This window comes from Citrus sinensis, chromosome 4, assembly GCF_022201045.2.
Source record: "Citrus sinensis cultivar Valencia sweet orange chromosome 4, DVS_A1.0, whole genome shotgun sequence".
NCBI classification, from domain to species: Eukaryota; Viridiplantae; Streptophyta; class Magnoliopsida; order Sapindales; family Rutaceae; genus Citrus; species Citrus sinensis.
The window spans coordinates 23,933,802-23,954,409 of record NC_068559.1 but is presented as its reverse complement, the minus strand read 5'-3'; the positions used below and the strand labels follow the sequence as shown (position 1 = coordinate 23,954,409).

The window sequence follows — 20,608 nt, the reverse complement described above, 5'->3', positions numbered from 1 at the left end:
ATTGTTCCTCTTAATAAACTAAGGTAAAAACTAGATGGTAATGAATCTTTCCTAGGATAAAATTCGTAAGTAAAAACTCCTCTGCCGCTAACAACAATGACCCTATTGTTGGGTAAAAGTTGGCTGGAAGCGTATCACCTCATATTTGTAAGATTACCATTGAGCTCAACCCAGTCGCAACCACTGTCATTATTACAAAGAGTGAACAAGTGGATGGCATGGTCCTCACCATGGTAGTTGCTACTTTGGACGAGGGTGCCATATTTATTGATGAGCCAGACGAGCACCAGGTGTCGGTTTGGACCATGAGGGGATGAAATGTGTTAGAAACGATGTCGTATAAGACAGAGTGGGTGCTGCAATCTTGTTTCTCGACGTCGTCGTTTGTCCAGCATGTGCAATTCTTAGGGAGAGAGATGTTTGAGGGGCCAAAGTCAGTGCGATAAAAATGACGGCCTTATTGTTGTGCAGAATTTAGATGTGCATGGCAGAGATGCCTATGCTGCTTTCTAGGAGCTTCTAGCGGCCACCCATATATGTTGTCAAATCATCATAACTCCATGATCGAGAGTGTGTAAAGAAAGAAATTATTATAATGGTGATGATGAGGAAGAAAGATAGGTATTTGATCGCCATATTATTGTTTAATGTATAGTAAGTAGCTAGGGTTTTTGGTACTAAAAATAGTAGAAAGGTTTCAGGTTATATACAAAGAGAAAATTAAAGACGATGACGTGTTGTCTTTGCGAGTTAGGTTTTAATTAAGGAGTGTTTAATGACTGAAGATTTGGGAACGTTAATTGTTAATTATATGTAGGTTAGAAAGGATATTACCATAATGAAATGCAGGTTATGTAAATATAGTTTTCTTGAACTGTGTTAAAAAGAAAAAATGAAAAAAAAAAGATAATATGGCAATTTTGAAAGGATAGTAGTATATAGAGTAACGCTCCAATAAGGGATCTCATAGTTTGTTAAAGTAAAGAACCTCCTAAAAGATAATAAAATACATCGCATTAAAATGTAAATTTTTTAAATTTATTATTTACTTTAATAAAATATAAAAAGACTCATTATTGCACGTAATATATAAACATACACACAAACATACGTACATACTTACATATACATGTAGATATAGATATACATCTATGTATATCTATACACACACTTATGTGTGTGTGTGTGTGTGTGTGTGTGTGTGTCTATATATATATATATATATAATGATTGAGGATAAATGCATTAGCTTTTGACATTTTGGTTACGAAGGTAAGTACACCTAAAAGTGTGATAGATGAGCTGGCTGCCTTGTTGCTAATACAACTTATTTATTTGAAGGAAGGTATAATAAGCAAATATGGTTTTAACGTATCGACAAATGTATGTGACCTGCCTGCCTTTTCGCCTCTGGAGTGTATTACTGTATTTATATGAAATGTACGTAGCTATATGTTATTAAAAATTTAAATATATAGTTTTTCTTGTTTATTTATTGTTTGTTTTTGCTCTTTTTTTTTAAATAAAAATTTTTGTGCATTACCATCGATCGGGTGACACCAGCTAGCGTAGCAGCGTCCAGTTAATTCGGGATGGTGGGTTACAACATCAATTAGGCTGATCGTCCCATTTATGGATGCTAGATAGAGGTGTGAGTTGTAGATAACGATGAAATCAATGAAGTTGAACAAAAAATAATTAGTAATTGACGAAATGATTAATTAATATCCTAACTTAAGATCCAGTAGATACACAAAAATTACAAAGCTAATTCATGGTGTATACTTGCAAAAGGGATGTATTGTTGGGTCGGTTAGTTGGTACTCTTGCGGCATGTTTGGTTTGGAGAAATGGAAGGAAATGAGAGTAGAGGAAAGGAGGAAAGGGGAAAGAAATAAAGGGAATAATAGATGATTGCACATCAAACCAAACAATGAAATTGAGATTGACCCTCATTTTCTCTCCCTCTCTCGCCTTTCCACTCATCTCCTCTCCTCTCATTTCTTTCAACCAAACAAGCACTTGATGTGGGTTTCAAATTTAGGCCGATAATTAAAAATTAACTTTAGTATAAAAATAGCGAAACAATTTTTAAAATATAACGATTAAAATACAAATTTAATAGATAAAAGTAAGTTGATACAATATAATTAATGGAGTGGTTAATCATTTCATAAGTAACTCAAAACCAACGTGATTGCTAAACAAGCGAACCAGAACCGGCTTGGCCCATTAAGAGTTGATTGGAGCATGGCCCAACAAACAAAGTAAATTACAAAAAGAGCCGGACCCAGCATCAATAGTGCAGCGCTTCAATCGTCCCGCTCTGAATTTCAGAGCTGAAGGAGAAATCGTTCGTATAGGGATGTATCTCCCCAAAATCCATCGCCAACCTGTCTTTTTCCAAATTCCCCAAACTACCCTTCCTCGTCGGCCCGAATTTCCACTCAAATTCAACCCATCTTCTTCCTATAGTCTTCTCTCAAGTTCTCTCTCGAAACCCAGTTTCAAACTCTCAAGCATTCCAAATGCCGAAGCTTCAATTGTTAATAACAAAAAAGAAAAAGCAGCTATCGATGTTTGTAACAGTTTATCAGAATTTGATGACTTGGCACCAGACGGTGACGTTTATCTGAACACACTGAGACTGGTCGAGTGCTCCATGTTCGCTGCGGTTACTGGGCTTGTTTACTTCTTGAGCAATTCTCTCTCCATTGAGGTTTGTTTAAGATTCCCCCTTCCCACCTTGTCTCAATGGTGAAGTTGGATATTTTTAACTGTGTGAATTATTTTAAATTGACTGGTGTTGTGTTATTGGTTAACTGGGCTGCTTCATTTAGAATTTAGTTTTAGACTTTTTAAGTGTTTATTCATTTTTGGAGCATAAGTATGCTACCTCTCGTCATACTATATATGTTTCTAAATAAGAATTGGATTTTTTTCAGAATTATTTTGGATGTTTTTTCTCGTTGCCAATAGTAATCTCTTCGATGAGATGGGGTGTTGCGGCTGGGAGGAAAACCATGGTTTGTAATCATCTAATGTAATCCCATTACTTCAAATTAAAAAAAAAAAAGAAAAAAAATTGACATAGTGGACCAAAAATCTTTTAGTTATTTCACTGATCATTCATTTTGGCAGGTGGCTACAGCCATGCTGTTGCTTGTCTTGTCGGGTCCGGTGAAAGCCTTGGCCTATCTGGTGAGATTGCTTTCAGATTTTTTAGCACTTTTATATTCTTACACTACCTCACACCAGCTCATATGAAAAATTGGATAGAATGGAATGGATAGGATGCAAAGGTGAATGTGCTTAAAATTCCTTCTTCCTGGGATTGATACCATGAGTGGCTAGCTTTCCTTTTGGGTTTGATCTGAACAAAAGTGAAACCACCACGCATATCATTTTAGGTCCTAATTGCTAACTTGGTCTAAAATGAGAGAACACTGTTGATGTGAGTTTATAGAAGCGTCAAAAGATTTCTGTGTGCCAGTATGTTAATAAGTTTACAGTGGGTGTTGTAAATTTTAATTAAATATGTAGCAATTGTAAGGATGGTGAATACTCTGTTCTACTTCAGAGCAGCGACTTTCTCTTTTATTCTTTGATATATAAAGATTCTGTGCTCTCTGCTTTCTAAGCAGAGCAGCAGAACAGCTGATAACATTATCACTTTTGTAAAATATTTTTTTCTCCTGCAGCTTACACATGGAGTGCTTGGTTTCTCAATGGGTTCTCTGTGGAGGTATGGGATGCATGTAATGAATGTCAATAACTTATTTCGCTATTGTCAACCGCCAAAATTATTATTGATCTTTATTAGGATCCTAAACGTTCTCATACTCTTTTGACTAGCATTATTTTCCTTAAATATTGAGTTTTAATATGCATAAATGCCTATTATTCTGTAGCTTGGTAGCATCTGACCACTGCATCCAGTATTATTTAGCGGAGGCAAGAAAAACCATGTTACTTTGTGATTTTGTCAGTCTGCTAATTTTCATATGCTTTTAATATTTGACATGACTGTTATGCTTTAAACTGGGAAGTACCTTTTATCTTTCGGAGTTGCTAGCAAATAATGAGAATATTCATTTGCAAATGTACCGAAATGGTGTTGTAACTGATGATTTTTCTTTTTATGCTTCTTATCAGGTTGGGAGTGGATTGGGGGCTGTCGATTTTCTTGTGCACCATTGTAGTGTTTGCATCTTTCTTCCTTGATTTCTTTAACCATGTAAGTAATGGCCTTCTCATGTTGTTTTCAAATTTCTAAACTACGGTCACTTTTGTTCAAAATGCAGGCTCGCTCTGCGGGTGCCATGGGGTATATTTTGACATCCTCATTCTTAATAAGAGAAAATATACTTGCTTTGGTAATTGTTTATTCTTTAATCTCTAAGCTATTGCTTGATTGAGCATCAGGATTGACTAACTGAGTTGTTTCATATGCTTGTAGATCACCATAAACATACATGCTTCTCTCACCTTCATATTCTCTGCCGCTGGTGTTAATATAGTTCCATCAATGAACGTGATATATGTTATATTTGGGACACTGGTATCTTAACAACACTCCATCCTCCTTTCGGTTAATTTGTCTATTTATGCATAGGAAAAATGTGATGGTTTTCTGGTTAACAGGTCTTGTTGAATAGTGGATTCTTTGTATTCCTTCTCCACCTATTGTACTCGGTATTTCTTACCAGACTTGGGATGAAAGCTTCTCTGAGACTGCCGAGATGGCTGGAGATGGCTTTATAATGACGTCCGAGACTGTCTGTAACTTGTAACTTATACAGAAAAATCTTTGTAAGGTAGAGTAGAGCACAACAATTTTTGTCTAGGGGTCGTAGGTAAATAATAAGGATACCCAACATTCTGTCTGTATTCAAGACACTTTTTCTTCGATATTTACAATAGCTGAAAAGATGCAAGTGTTCTAATTTCTGTAAATTTGTTATTTCTTGTTAAATTTGAACCTGTATGTAGTGCTTGACCCAATATGAAAATAGTTTCGTGCCAAGTAACAGGTAAAGTGTTGAAAAGCGAAGGACACCTTATTCTTTTTTGTGGAACAGTATATGAAAATTTCTTTCTTTTTTTTTTTTGGTGGGTTTTGTTTTCGTAGAATATTTTAAAGCATAAAATGGAAAATGGAAAATGGAAAATGGAAAATAGAAAATACAATCCTAATTTTCATTTTAGCAAGCGCACTTGGAAAACAAATTTATAAAAATTTCCCATGTGCCAAGTGGTAGCGCATCCTCACTGGGCCCAAGTATCTCATAAGCCCGCAAGAATGGCACGGGGACGGACAGCAAAATTCAGCCGTTATAGGCCACGTTAAATTCAGACTTTTATGATTAAAACGGGCAAAACCCTAATCCGAGAGCATTGCTGAATTTACATTTCTGCCACTATAACAGCTGACCGCTGACTGCTCTCTTCTTGCTTCGTCTATATAAACCCGAATCAAGTTCAAACAATGTTCCTTTCTCAATTGGCCGGATAATTCGCTTGCTTTGAGCGGGAAACAAAACAAAATAAAAAAGCGAGAGATATTCGAACCTCAATTTTGGTTTGGAAATGGAGACCAGTGCAGTGGCAGGTGATCAAGATCAGCAATGGCTACTCAATTGCTTATCTGCTACTCTTGATCCTAACCAAGAGGTTCGATCCTTTGCTGAAGTGTCGCTTAATCAAGCCTCTCTTCAACCAGGTCTCTGTCTCTCCCCCTCTCTCTCTCTCATCTTTTTATTGAAGTTTAAATGTTGATTACTAGTGCTTTTGTACACCATCGTTAACGATTTTGAATTGTCAAAAGTCCTTTTGCAGAAGTACTTGTTAGCTGTTATGCACTTGCCTGTAATCAGCTTGTTGGTACTTCATATTCAATTTCTGTATCTTGTCCCCCAAAAAAAAAAAAAAAATAAGAATCTTGAACTTATCTGCCAGATGAGATTGTTGAAGATTCAATTGATTGTAATGTTTTTTTTTTTTATATTTATTAGTATTATATGCATGTTTCATTTGGCTCTAATCTGTTATTTCTTTTCCATCATCATTGGACTTTCTTCTGTCCTTAAAGAGGAAGCGATGTGGTCCATGAAACTAAGATTATAATGTGATGATATTCTTCTTATGAAGGTTTTGGAGCAGCATTATCTAAGGTTGCTGCAAACAGGGAGATTTCATTTGGATTGCGCCAGATATCCTTCCTTACTTCCAAAAACTACATAACATACTGTTTGACTTTAACTTTCAAAAATCTGAATGGATTAGAAAATAATATAAAAATATAAGTTTCATAGTGTGATATTTGAATTTGTGTTGTCTTGTGAGATTTAACATGACTTTACCTAGCTGCGGTGCTTCTAAAGCATTTTATTAAGAAACACTGGCAGGAGGGTGAGGAATCATTTGAACTTCCTGCTGTTTCAAGTGAAGAAAAGGTATGTAGATTTGCAGTAGCAGAATGGGTGTGTGTTTTATACTCTGTTATTCCTCAGGATATCTTTATTTTGCTTGAAGGAATTAAAACTTTTAAGGTTCATTGGCTAGTTTGGCAGCAAACCTTTCTTGTTTTGCTGTCTTATTCCCCCTTCATGGTGGTTTTGTGTATTGTTTATATTTCCTGAAGTTGGTTTTAACTGCACAGCCAACCCAATGACATTTTAAGCATATTGGGATTTTCAAGTTGATCTCTTGTGTATAGTTTGTAGCCCCGCTACACTCAAGGAGTCAATGCTTGTACCTTACTTTTATTTTCATTTTATTTTCATGATTTGGAATTACAATTTATATACATCTGGCATGGCCATTTTGTATGCATGCAATAAGTTGAAGATTGTATATCAATCAGTTATTTCAAGTATTACTGAAATGTTTCTATTTGACTTGTCTTATTGTGATAGGTGGTTATTGTTGGTTGTAGTCCGATTGTTGTTATTTTGTTTTCAACATCTTACTATGGTCCATACCGTGATTATAATATCCTTTTGACACCTCTATGTGTAAAACCATTGTTGCACTATCAGGAAGTTATTCGCAAACTTCTGTTATCATCACTGGATGACACTCATAGAAAAATTTGCACAGCAATTAGTATGGCTGTGGCATCGATTGCAGCTTATGACTGGCCAGAGGACTGGCCTGACTTATTGCCATTCCTCCTGAAGTTAATTACTGACCAAAGTAATATGAATGGAGGTGAGTTTTTGGCAACTTCATGTTTAAGTTATTCTTATGCATCTCGCTTCTTTTAATTATATTCTTTTATTATTGTGCTGTTTCCATGTGGTGATTTATTTGTATGTGGTGGTTTCTTTGGAATGCCTCTTTCTCATAATGTGTAAATTCAAGTTTTATTGAAATTTTCTTAATTTACTGTATTTTATGAAATACTGGAAACTTATATGATAACTATACATGAACAGAAATCAGTCAATGACAGGACTTCCCCAAATTCTTTTGGAAAGCCACTGGCATCTTTTTTTTTTTTTTTAAATGCTTCTTACGAATAAAGTCACTCTCAGAATCTCTATATACTTGAAATCCTTGACCATCGTCATAGCATAACTGCTATGGGCTGAAATACATTAGAAACTATTAGTTTCTTAAGTGACTAATGACTTTTTTGCACAATATTTCTTATGTTGGGGTCATTCTTGAGTTTTGCTTCATTTATTTTAAACTGATGTTTACATATTTTGCAGTGCATGGAGGTCTAAGGTGTTTGGCTCTTCTCTCTGCGGACCTGGATGATGCTACTGTCCCAAAGTTAGTACCTGTTCTGTTCCCAGTCTTGCATACGATTGTATCATTTCCTGAGGTTGGTTTTTATTTTCTATTTTTCATTGTTACTGTTCATTATGAAAGCCTTTTAAGTTGTGGAGTAGCTTCTTTTTACCTAATCATTTTGTTAGGACAGATTTCCTGAAATACAAAAACAAGCATCTTGGAAGAAATCTGTGTATAATTGCTTAAGTTTGTTAAAAAGAATATGTCAAAGCCTCTGGTTGCAGTGGTTGGTTTTCAGCATCCTTACCAGGTGGTGCTAAGTAAGATCATGGGCTTGTTTGTGCACAGTGGAATTAGGTCTCTTTTATTGTTATCAAAGAAGTCGTGTTTTGACAAAGAGCGTCTGGTTGCTAAGGTGAATAAGTTAGCTGTGAATGCTGTGGGGCAGCCTTGTGAGAGATGTAATGCAAAATGCAATGTGTATGAACATAAGATTAGCATTTCTTTAGAACACTTTAGAAAATTAATTATAGCACGTTTCTCAGATTGCAGTGGTATTGGTTTCTAGAAGGGTTGAGTGCTAAGATATTGCATGGTTTTAATGTGAAGATTTTGTGGAAGTATACATTTTGATACAAAGGTTTCTAGTCATTTGGGTTACGTAAATCTTGTGAACTTAAATATTTGAGATCACCTCAAATGCAAAAGAAGTTATATATTATTCACGTTAATTCTTCTCTGATGCTTTTGTGATGGTCAAAGTAAAATATGAGCATTTCTCATTCTGGAGCTGCTCTCTTATATATTGCATTGTTGGACTTTTTTGTATAGAGCTATGACAGATATGTGCGCACAAAAGCTCTTTCAATTGTTTATTCCTGTACTGCTATGCTGGGGGTGATGAGTGGTGTATGTAAGGTATACCCTGAGCACCAAATCTTGATTGTGGCCAGTTTTGAGTATGTTCAAATCAGCTTGTTCTATTATGAATTTTGAAAGGTCTAAAATATTTATGGTCAGACAGAAATGTTTGCATTGATGATGCCAATGCTTAAACCATGGATGAATCATTTCTCCATTATCCTAGAACATCCAGTGCAACCTGAAGATCCTGATGACTGGGGCATTAAAATGGAGGTTAATTTAGTGTTTATTTTGATATCATGTTTACACGATTTCCTCCGTAACTTAAAATGGCCACAAATTGATTATTAATTTTAGGTTCTCCTTTCATCATTAGGTTTTAAAGTGCTTGAATCAGTTCATTCAGAATTTTCCTAGCCTTGCCGAAAGTGAATTTTTGGGTGAGGTTTTTTTGTTAGTTTTTTTTTTTAATTCACAATTTTAAGATCTGACTCCTCATTCTTCTTGTTGAAGTTGTTGTGAGATCGTTATGGCAAACATTTGTGTCATCTCTTAGAGTATACACACGATCATCAATTGAAGGTACAGAAGACCCATATGCTGGAAGATATGACTCTGATGGTGCAGAGAAAAGCCTTGATTCCTTTGTCGTTCAGGTATCATGAAATCATTTTGGGATCAGGATTTATTGGTTATTGGTAATAGCAATACCTATTTAGATCCTCTACTTTCTTTTTTCCTTTAAATTTCCTCAGGGGTAGGGCTCAATGGTTTCCATTGATGATATGTGATTTAAAATGTAGCCCCTTAGATTGTCAGTAAATTAAACGGTTTGCACAGTTAAAGTTCGAGTTAGCGGAATAACATAGTTTTGCACTTAAAGCTTCGACTTAGGTATGCTAGCCAGGTGCTTGGGCAACTCGCTCCTTCCCACACTCTCGTACTTATGTTTTTGTTTTTAGTTTAAGTTGTATCTCTTGGAGAGAGGGGAGTGCCCAAGCTTAACCTGCATCTAGACAGCCTAGGCAGCAAATTCTGTCAAATTATGGGCTGAATTTTCTTCCCAAGTAGTTGTGAAGCAGTCTGCATGTTAGTCATTTTGATATATGTGATACTGTTAATTTGGTTTGAAATCTGGATTTACAATCTGGAGTTTGGTGTAAATATTTCCAAAATCTTTCTAAATTTGGATTTCCTCAAGTGAAATGAATATTTGGGACTGGGTTTAGTAGGGCTGGAGGGAAGAGGAAAAGGCTTGCACCAATCAATGACTAAACATGTTAGTAATGTTTTAGGTGTTTGACAGCCAACTACTCCACCTTTGAAATAAGTTATTTCCCTTATCAACTACTCAGATTGTGAAGGAAAAGGAGGCCTGTTAGGGGTTAAAGTTCCACATCAAATCTGTTTTCTACGTCTTATCGTAATTTGGATTTATCCTGACTTGCACTTGTATTGGGTTTCCCAATGACTTATTTCTAACTACTCTATTGATCATGCAGTTGTTTGAGTTTCTGTTAACCATTGTGGGTAGTGCAAAGTTGGTAAAGGTGAGTTTAGATAATTTTAAACTAGTTGCTTCTCCTTATTACTTTCTTCCATTATTGTTTGGGTCAAAAAATTGGTTCTTGCAGGTCATTGCAAGTAATGTTAGAGAATTAGTATACCACACAATCGCTTTTCTGCAAATGACGGAACAACAGGTAATAATATATTCTATATGTACTTTTTCTTTTCTTTGTTGCAAGTAATGTGCCTGTTTGTAAATAGCATTGAATTACTGAATTATATTTTATTTGATTATATCTCACATAGTCCTTAGGCTTCGTTGATATTTCTTGTCAGCTGATTTCTCTGCTATTCTTATCCTATTGATTATCCTCAAGATGCTGAGGCTCCTGCTTTGTCAAACACTATTTCCACTGAACCTTCTCTTTTTCTTGACTTTAGTATGACCCTGGTATCATTATTCTGGCTCCTTTATTGGTTCTCAGCTTGATATGTACCCATTTTCATCTCTATCCTTTTGATTCTATCTCTAAAATTAGTTGAGACTCCTTGACTTAGTGTATGATCAGGCTTGCCGTGCATTTGTTTGCCCAGCTTTACTCCAGATCCCACTTCCAAAATCAAATCCCCTTCCCAAAATTATAACCAGTTTTGGCTCGCCACTTCTGAAGCTATTGCATTTATCATTGCACACAAGTTTAATAAAGCAGTTATGCAGTGTTTTCCTTGTATTGTTTGTAGCTATGTCATTTTGCTCTGCTTAATTCTTCAGTTAGAGAGTGGTCTTAATATTGCTGGATGGTGTTGTAATCTGTCCTTAATTGCTGGTGGCTCCATCATGGACTATTTTTCACCCTTAAAGTTTTCAACTACAAAATTTGAAAGATAGAATTTCATATGGTGTGAATTTTATATTAATTCATTATAGAAATTGCGAAATTTGGAAAAAACCACTATGGATAAAAAAATGAGGGCTCTTTGTGGTTCTGGAATGTGACTTGATAATCAGTATTGTTGATTATTATTTTTTGTATGGGTATCACTCTTTTAAAATTTTTTATTTTCTTATAAACTATTTTTTAATAACATTATGTGTATCTGTTGTTGATTTTCCTTCTCATGAATGGTTTTTGTCTAGATTCATATTTGGTCAATAGATGCCAACCAATTTCTCGCTGATGAGGATGAATCTACTTACAGCTGTCGCGTATCTGGTAAGAAATTCCCAAGCAGCTGTCTTCTTGTCATTTGAAGCTTTAACTAATCAATAGCTCAAAAATGTTCTGTGTCTCTGTTTCCAAGAAATTATTAGATTTTTGGTGTTAAACATCATTTTAGTCATTTAGGAGATGAGAATGGGATATGTAAAGAAGCCTTAAGAACAAAGATTGAAATTATGGAGTAAGGAGAGTGTTAATATAATCATAAAATTGAAGCCTAGTGACAATTACAATTTCTACCAACAGCCATTTTTTTCTTTTGAAAAATGATTTTGATGGTACTACACATGAGAAAGAGAGAGGGGGACACACAGACAGAGAGAGAGAGAGAGAGAGAAGAGGTGGTCCATTTACATCTTCAAACAGGTAAATTGTGATGTTCTGTGTAGCTTATATACAGCTCCAGCAATGACATGCTTTTGCTTTGTTATTTAGAGGCCATATCATTTAATTGTTGATGGAAAAGTTATACTTTGCGTGTACATGTTATTATGTTCTAAAGGTTTTGCATTCCTTAGTGAGGCTTTTCACAAGTAAAGAGAATGAAGATATTTGAGCTCATGAGTCATGTGGGTTATTAGCTGGTTTAGCTGGCAAAACCTCTTTGGATGGTACAAGAGGTGTGCGTTTTGAATCCCTCTCACACGGGTGGGGAGTGGGTTTTGCTTCCAGTTATTGTATGCCTTTTTTTTTAAGGGAAAAAAAAAAACTCTTGTGGATCACATGAACCTAGCTTTCATACTCACTTCCACTGCTCTCTTTTAGATGTCTGTTTGTCAATGTCTTCATCATTTTTTAACATGCGCTAAGCTTAAATAATGTTAGTTTCACGTCATCAATTGCTAAAAGAGTGATTGTTCTATCTGCGAACCCGTATTTGAAACACAATTCCAGATAAGACCAAAAAGAATTCATGCTGCTCGTTTCCAGTATATCATAGTATGCTTCCTGCTTGTTTCCAGTATATTATAGTCTCTAAATTTGCAACCATGGAGGCCATTCGGCATGTGCCTCACTATGGTGAATTGCTTGATTGACTTTAAGATTCATATGCTACAAATATCTTGTTTAATCTAGAAACTCATCATCCTATCTTCACTACATATCCATATAAAAAACCTTTGAATTCATACATATCATGTACCATTCTTGTTCAATTTTCATGTTAATGTACATTGATTGCAAAATATTACAATCATACAATCATACAATCATCCTATCTTCACTACCACAAGCGCATCCATCCATTGTCTAGATGTGACCTCTGCTATAATCCACCTTCCTCACTATCTCCCGTAGATGAACCTCACAGCGATTTATCTGAGCTATCCCTCTCAACCTCAAATCCCCATATCCACAGCCTAACTGGTCCTGGTGGATTTTACTGCCATTAAATCTATTGGCACGTATAAATTTAGTGATTATATTATGAGTTGCATCTAATTTTTTAAATTATGACTATATATATTAATTTTTTGAGACTGTAGGAGCTTTAGCCACATATTGTAACATCTTAATGTTGCTTCTTCCAGGTGCACTTCTACTAGAAGAGGTGGTGAGTTATTGTGGCAGAGAAGGAATTGATGCCATTATAGATGCTGCTAGTAAAAGATTTAACGAGTCACAACAAGAAAAAGCTGCAGGCTCTACTGTTTGGTGGAGAGTAAGTAGAGAACTTTTTGGTTTCTGATTTAGAATTCATATTGTAAAAGATTGCCCAGTATCAGTAGTTAGTCTTCACTTATTATATTTACTGAGTTCTACCTTAATAACAGCTGCTTCAGAAACTTTCCTTGATGAGTTCTTGTCTCTAGTAAACTCAAACCTTCCAGGGATAATTGGATCCCACTAATGGATGTTGATGCTACTTATTGGAGCTTGGCAATAGCTTTCCTGATGCATTATAAATGGCCCTTCTCTTCGTCTGCTAAGTTAGGCGTGTCTTGCTTTCATTTCAAAACCTCCTTTTAGTTTGAAAATCTGCAAACAGATAGAAAATTTTATCGCTATTGATTTTCAAATACCTGATTAGAAGCACAAACTTCATTTTGAAAAGCTTGTGTCAAACTAAAAATCAACTAAAAAGTATTTTCTGTTTTCAGAGAACAAGTTTGAAAGACACAAGAAACTCTTCTCTTGTTTTTCCAAAAACACTTCAATGTTTTGGTTCTCTGAAAATTGCTATCAAATTATATTATGAGATACATTGTGAGATCTTAAAGGTGCAAATTTAATTTTTTGTTTTCATTTTATGAAACACTTTTTAAAAGCTATGTTTGGTAAATGACACAAAAATACCCTTATCCATCTTGTGTTATATTCCTCAAGAATCAATTTCTGCCATCCAGCTTGGTGCTAGGGAAAAGGGAACACTAAAGGAGCTATGAATAACATGGCAGAAATTATAATCTATGAGAACAGTTGAGTGATCCCCCAACTTTTTAAGATGGTTGTAGATTCCAGATCCTATTAGGTTGGCCATAACCTTCGACAAGCGAACTTAGTAATCAGTTCTTACTATCAAAATAATTGATTCATGGTTCCTTTATTGGCTTCATGGTTAGACTGCAGCAATTTCTTGTGGATTAGCTCCATTTAGAAAATTTGTTTCTGAACCTGGTCATAAACATGGGTGATGGTAATCTCTCTAGTTTCTGGTTACCAGCAGACAGCAGTGTAACTGCACAATTTAAATTGTATTTTTGTCAATTAAGAGTAAAACATGAAGTTGTCAAGCATACTTTTATTGCATCCTTTACCTACTCTCTATAGCTTTAAGGCATTGGTCTACGAATTATAAAAGCAGCAGTATGTTTAGGTGTACAAATGCACACATGTTGTGAGAACAATGTACAAGTGATGCAAGTATTGGTTTGAGTTGCCATTCTCTTCTATGTGATATGAGATACCTTTATAAGATGAATACTATCAAGATACATACGTGTGCATTTGATACCTTTATAAGTATTGCTTTGTAAGATGGATACTATCAATACCTTTATAAGTATTGGTTTTTGTTATTCACTTTTTTCTCCCTATGCTTATGATCTTCTTTGAAAGTTCTTTTTTAAGAGAATTTTTTTTCTTTTTTCTCTTTCAGATATTCATTTATATCTTCCCTCAACTGAATTTGTCATTGTAACTTAACATTTTCTCAGATGAGGGAGGCTACTCTATTTGCATTGGCCTTTTTGTCAGAACAGTTGCTTGAGGCTGAGGTCTGTGCTTTATGATGGAAGTTATTTTTCTTTTGTATGGTTTTGGGGCTAGGAGGCAACCATTATTTCCGGTATATAATGTGATTCTATTTTTCCAAGTTCTTTATAAATGCCCAATTTATCTTTTAGGTTTCAGGACTGACCAGTGTCAGATTAGGAGAACTATTAGAGCAAATGATCACCGAAGATATTGGAACCGGTGAATTTTCTTTCTTAGATTGTCGTGGGATCGGTAGTAGTATTCAGATCATTAAAGTAGTGAGCACAGCATAGTGTTAACATTTTTATTCTGCAGGGGTGCACCAGTATCCCTTTCTTTATGCTCGTATTTTTGCGTCAGTTGCTAGGTTCTCCTCTGCGGTAATTTACAATCTCTCCTTTTCTTCATGCATTCAATTTTAGAAATCTTCTTACTGATTTCTGCACTTTGCAGATTAGTGATGGAGTTCTTGAGCACTTCCTATCTGCTGCTATCACCACAATTGCCATGGATGTGTATGCATACCTCTCTCTTTTTTTTTTTTTTTTTTTTAATATTTATCTAGTCAAGAATAGAATAAAATCTGATGGTTAGAGTCTTTGGTCAACAGTCCCCCACCCGTGAAAGTAGGTGCCTGTCGGGCACTTTCTGAGCTCCTACCCAAAGCAAATAAAGGAAATTTTCAGCCTCAAATGATGGGTTTATTTTCATCACTTGCTGATCTTCTTCATCAGGTGAATAAACGACTAGTTATTTCTCAGTCTGGTTGAAGATATATAATAATAGTTGTTACTTGATTCTGCTTTTCAGGCACGTGATGAGACATTGCATCTGGTACTTGAAACATTGCAAGCTGCAATTAAGGCTGGTAGTCCCCTTTTTTATTTTTTTTAATTCAGGGATTATTTTGTGAAATCCATAATGTAAATCAGATTTGTTAGTAATGTTGATGTAATTTTTTGTTTGTATCATCTAATGTTTGTTATCTTTGTCTATGTATTTTCTTGCTAACTGTAGGTTTCTTGACTGCATCGATGGAACCTATGATCTCTCCTTTGATCCTTAATATATGGGCCTTGCATGTTTCAGACCCTTTTATCAGTATTGATGCAATTGAGGTTCTGGAGGTAAAAAATTGATGCTGACATGATGCTATTAGTCTTTTTGACATGTTGAACGGCATGCTTCGGTCATAGATTATGGTGCTAAACAGATTAGAACCTCTAGGTGAACTGATTCAATATTTCGGAGGCAATACTTGTTATCATCATATGTTCATATGCATGCTTATTTTCCTGCATTATAGTGGTAAACAGATAAGAAATAAAAGGTCAACCAGGTCAAGCTTCTTTGATAGATTATCATCTCTTATTGCATCTTTGAACGATCTGGGATTTGTTAACCAGAATTCTGTGAGTTCATGGAAAAAAATAGTCGGTACAACATTTGGGAATGAGACTCCTACAATTTTTTATTTCTTTTGTAACTTCCCATGATCTCTTTTGAGGTTGGTGCGAGGATGTTTCAATTCCTAGACTTCTTCCATCATGCCAAGAGATGTAACCAACTAGGCTATCCCCCTGAGAAAGAAGTATCCTACAAATCCCCTGTAAATGAATATCATGTTGAGGTAATCATTTTCAGAATGACTGTAGTTGTTGAAACCACCCTTTGTCAAACACTTACATTGGCACAACATAGGAAAAAAGCATTTTGGAAGTTTTTGCATTATTTTTATTTATTCTTTAAAGTCTAAACCTATATCTTTGCTTGTCTTAGATAATTATTGATGGTACTTTTAACTTTTATGATTTATCAAGATCTTCCGTAGTGTATCAATTTGATCATGTTCAACCTTTCTTTTTCCTTTTGATTTTTCCCCAGGTGATAAAATGTTCTCCCGGTTGTATTCATCAACTTGCTTCCCGGATTTTACCATATGTTGGACCAATTTTAAATAATGTATGGCTAGTAAGAATTATGGTTGTGTTACTGTTCCTCAACCATGGTTTAGGGTATTTGTTTCTAATGCATCTTGTGGTGATCATTAGCCTCAGCAGCAACCTGATGGATTAGTAGCTGGATCATTGGATCTGTTGACAATGCTATTGAAGGCAAGTTAGACTTGGGTTTATAAATGTCAGATGTCTTACTTTTGCCATTGACTTCAGTTTACAAACTTAAACAACTTTGTGATTTTATGACATGCTGCTAATTAAAGTTTGTGATGCCATTGTACAGAGTGCTTCTACTGATGTAGTGAAAGCAGCATACGATGTTTGCTTTGATGCTGTTATCCAGATAATCCTTCAAAGTGAAGACCATAGTGAAATGCAGGTTAAGATTTCTTGGGAAAAGTTATATGCACATGTTCACTTTTCAGGTAGTTGTATGTAAACTGTATGAAAATGACCTCTGTTTTGACAACATTTACCAGAATGCAACTGAATGTTTGGCAACTTTTATATGTGGGGGAAGACAACAGATGCTTGTTTGGGGGGGTGATTCTGGATTTACTATGAGAAGTTTGCTTGATGCTGCTTCAAGGTAGGATTTTTTTTTTCATTTTTTTAGGTTAATTTTGGATCTCAAAATACAGATATTCTTTATGGACTTCTTATAGATCACCTAGTTTTAGTCCCTCTTTTAAATTTGGTGAGTTTTTGTTTCTGTGCCAGACCTTGTCTTTAGTGTCTTCTCATGAAAGACCTTTTTTTCTTTTTGGCACAACCATTGGGTAAATGTAGTTTACATATGCTTGTTTCTCGCTTTTGTTTCCTCAATTGATTTGTATCTTGTGTGAAATTGTTTTCACTTAGGAGTCATTTTTTTATGAAGATGATTTATTTAAAAGGGTTTCACTCATTATAACCCCATAATTTTATACCATTTTCTTGAATAACATTTGACAGTTGATCATGAAGTATATACTGACTGCCTTTTGTTGAGCCCCTTTGATCCTGCTTTATCTATTAAGCTTCATATCTGATGATGATGAGGGCTTTTATGGATTCTTTTTTTTGTATGCTGAATTTAAAGCAAATCTGAATGCAGGCTTCTTAATCCTGATCTGGAAAGCTCGGGATCACTTTTTGTTGGAAGCTATATACTGCAACTGATTTTGCATCTTCCATCACAAATGGCACAGCATATTCGGGACCTAGTTGCTGCTCTTGTTAGACGCCTGCAGTCTGCTCAAATAGCCGGATTGAGAAGCTCATTGCTACTTATTTTTGCTAGATTGGTACTGTCCTTCAATATGACAATGTGATCTTTAGTGCTTGTCTGCGTCAAATTTTACAGCTTCTGGTACAGATAACTATTTAAGTTAATAACCGATGTCTACGTATTTTTGAAATTTTTTTTCTTGTCGCATTTTCTCTTATTGGCTATCTTAGCTGGAAAATTTTCTGGTTACTTATATCATAGAAATTTATATTCTATTTTATAGCTTAAGCAGCCAATTGAACCTTACTTCTTCAGAACCTTTATGCTAGTTTCTTTTTCCCTTAGTTGTGTGGTTAATATGTCAGAATGAAGTTTCAGCTTCTCTGTCTGACTAAAATACAGGTCCATATGAGTGCGCCGAATGTTGAATGGTTTATCAATATGCTGATGACTATTCCATCTGAAGGCTATGGTAATTCCTTCGTTTACGTAATGTCAGAATGGACTAAGCTGCAAGGCAAGTATTCACTGTCTTTCAGGCCTGCATTGTGTTGGCGTTAAACTACATCTTCAATGATCCTAAGCGTGTTGCTATCATGTCTTATAGGCATCATTGAATTATTTGTTTTCCACTGTAAAACTGGTCAGTTTCTAATAGTATCTTGTTTAAGTTGTGTGCATGTGAATTTGAATTATTTTCTGGTGCAATACAGGGGAGATTCAGGGTGCTTATCCGATCAAAGTCACCACCACTGCTTTGGCATTATTACTGTCCACAAGGCATCCTGAATTGGCAAAAATTAATGTCCAAGGTCATCTGATTAAGGTTCACCTCTACCTATGACTTTGAACTGTTTCTTTACTTTTATCTTTTAATGGTAATAAGCTTTTCTTGTTTAAAAAATCTCTTTCTGTTTCATAGTCTGATGCAGGGATAACCACTCGAGCGAAAGCTAAACTGGCTCCAGATCAGTGGACTGTGCTGCCACTTCCTGCGAAGGTACTCTTAGATTATGTTTTGACTGAATCAGAATTCAAATATCCTCTGGACCGCCTCCCGAGATGTAATATCCCATTACTTTCCTGGTTGCTAAAGGTTGTATATTCCGATGGTAGAACTTAGTTCTGAGCCCAACATGCCAATTTGTTTCAAAGTTATGAAAATATAAGGATGTTTATGCATGGGCCATACAGATTGGTGTTCTCCTGGGCAGTGCAGAGTGTAATTTGTCTCCTACTATCACCATGGTTTATCTCTTATGAAACATTAATTATTCTGTTAAGGTGCACCAAAATTCTTACTTCTAGCCTGTGCCCTACACAAGTGGAAGAGTTTCATACTATCTATTCATTCCTTGCAAACAGTTTTCTTGTCCCTAAATTTTAGATAGCTAAAGCCGTGTTCGAACTGAATTAACTTGCAAATATTGACAATGTTAGAAGTTACTAAGCCTGTGTTTGGCAGCGCAGCTGCCCCAAACACTCTCTAAGACTCATTTTCCACGGTGTTGCAGATATTGACTTTACTGACAGATGCATTGATTGAGATCCAAGAACAAGTTTTAGGTGATGATGATGAAGAGGTATTTATTTTCTTCATTGTTTTTTGGGCTCCTTATGATACTTAACCCAGCTAAATGGAACTTTTATCGTTAAATCAATTTTATTTCAGGATAGTGACTGGGAGGAAGTTCAGGAAGGAGATGTGGAATCTGACAAGGATTTGATATATTCGACAGGTGCTGCATCGTTGGGCAGACCTACATATGAACATCTTGAAGCAATGGCTAAAGTATATAATGAGGTTCGGTCAAGAAATAGTCACTTCTGTTTTTTGGAAGTTTGGTCTCGTGCTTTATCCCCACTGTCGTGTCGCTAATACGGTTTGCTTGAATGTGAATTTGAAGAATCAGGGGGATGACTATGAAGATGATATACTCTGTGTCAGTGATCCACTTAATGAGGTGGTGTCTCGACCTTAAAATTTTGTGCGTGTTTGATTTTGATTTGCTTTTGCTATTTTTAACTCCTTGCAATCAACCTGACAGATCAATTTGGCAAAATATCTTGCTGACTTCTTTATGAAATTCTCCCAAACCGACAGACAGCTCTTTGATACTCTTTGCCAGGTTCACTTTGGTCTCTGTCAATAATTATGGATCATTGATTCAAGAACTTCATTTTCTATTGTTCATTTTACCATATTAGGACTGGAAACTGAATGTGGATTCATTTTACCATATTAGGACTGGAAACTGAATGTGGATTCACATTTTCATTTTAAAATGCAGTCACTTACACAGGCTCAACAAAATGCTATTAGGATGGTTCTGAATTGCTGACTGCTGAGATGTTGATTTGGCACATCAAATGAGGATGGTCGGCTTTGTCGTGGAGCATCAAGTTAAGAAGGTTTGCTTCATTTAATTGATTTTAAATGACTGGACAAAGTAGTGATTATATTCCTTGCCTTAGCTACTCTTGTGGGTGGAACGGCCTTCAATTGAGTTTGTAAAGTTGAGGATACTTCTGTTTTGTTTTGTTTTTAGTGTTCTCCTCTTCCCCTTACTAGTTTCTCCCACCCCCAAAATCTAAATTATGGCCGGTGTTCGCTTCTTGACTCTTCATGTAGCACATTGTACCGGTGCTCTAATTCTTTCATTTCTTTAATGGCTTTGGCTAAGTTACGTTAAATGTAACTTACGCCAGATACAGCAACAGTGCTAGTGATGGGACTTGTCACTGTTGCTGTGCCTGGCGTAAGTTACGTTTAACGTAACTTAGCCGGCTCCTTCTTTAATATATATATTTTCCCCTTACCGAGTCGGTATAATTTTGACTTTTTAATTACTATCATTTTCATTAATATTTGGAGATATTTAATAAAGATGCAAGAATGGAAAAGT

At 35.6% G+C, this 20,608-nt stretch overlaps 2 protein-coding genes across 6 annotated transcripts; both read left to right on the top strand.

Moving 5' to 3' along the window:
• Window positions 1–2,292: 2,292 nt before the first annotated feature.
• Window positions 2,293–4,956, top strand: LOC102610092 (uncharacterized). 2 transcript variants are annotated; one of them, XM_006484305.4, is made up of 8 exons: window positions 2,294–2,719; window positions 2,946–3,026; window positions 3,142–3,201; window positions 3,702–3,745; window positions 4,156–4,198; window positions 4,305–4,376; window positions 4,460–4,561; window positions 4,645–4,956. In XM_006484305.4, the coding sequence occupies exons 1-8, from the start codon at window positions 2,366–2,368 to the stop codon at window positions 4,762–4,764; spliced, it is 876 nt and encodes a 291-aa protein (XP_006484368.1). In that variant the 5' UTR covers window positions 2,294–2,365; the 3' UTR covers window positions 4,765–4,956. The 2 variants fall into 2 exon arrangements, with proteins under 2 accessions (XP_006484369.1, XP_006484368.1); XM_006484306.4 differs by lacking the exon at window positions 4,305–4,376 and having other exon boundaries at window positions 2,293–2,719; window positions 4,156–4,237.
• A 308-nt stretch (window positions 4,957–5,264) lies between these two features.
• LOC102610802 (uncharacterized) lies at window positions 5,265–20,373 on the top strand. 4 transcript variants are annotated; one of them, XM_006484309.4, is made up of 33 exons: window positions 5,266–5,722; window positions 6,151–6,212; window positions 6,363–6,455; window positions 7,041–7,212; window positions 7,719–7,834; window positions 8,575–8,661; window positions 8,764–8,880; window positions 8,984–9,047; window positions 9,121–9,263; window positions 10,110–10,157; window positions 10,242–10,310; window positions 11,255–11,330; window positions 12,869–12,999; window positions 14,495–14,554; window positions 14,684–14,753; window positions 14,850–14,914; window positions 14,988–15,049; window positions 15,145–15,268; window positions 15,345–15,402; window positions 15,552–15,661; window positions 16,419–16,496; window positions 16,586–16,648; window positions 16,776–16,871; window positions 16,972–17,081; window positions 17,589–17,778; window positions 18,105–18,219; window positions 18,416–18,528; window positions 18,625–18,702; window positions 19,217–19,285; window positions 19,375–19,506; window positions 19,616–19,666; window positions 19,751–19,831; window positions 19,994–20,373. In XM_006484309.4, the coding sequence occupies exons 1-33, from the start codon at window positions 5,590–5,592 to the stop codon at window positions 20,042–20,044; spliced, it is 3,087 nt and encodes a 1,028-aa protein (XP_006484372.1). In that variant the 5' UTR covers window positions 5,266–5,589; the 3' UTR covers window positions 20,045–20,373. The 4 variants fall into 4 exon arrangements, with proteins under 4 accessions (XP_024956859.1, XP_006484372.1, XP_006484371.1 ...); XM_006484308.4 differs by having other exon boundaries at window positions 19,610–19,666; XM_025101091.2 differs by lacking the exons at window positions 14,684–14,753; window positions 14,850–14,914 and having other exon boundaries at window positions 5,265–5,722; window positions 19,610–19,666.
• Window positions 20,374–20,608: the final 235 nt, after the last annotated feature.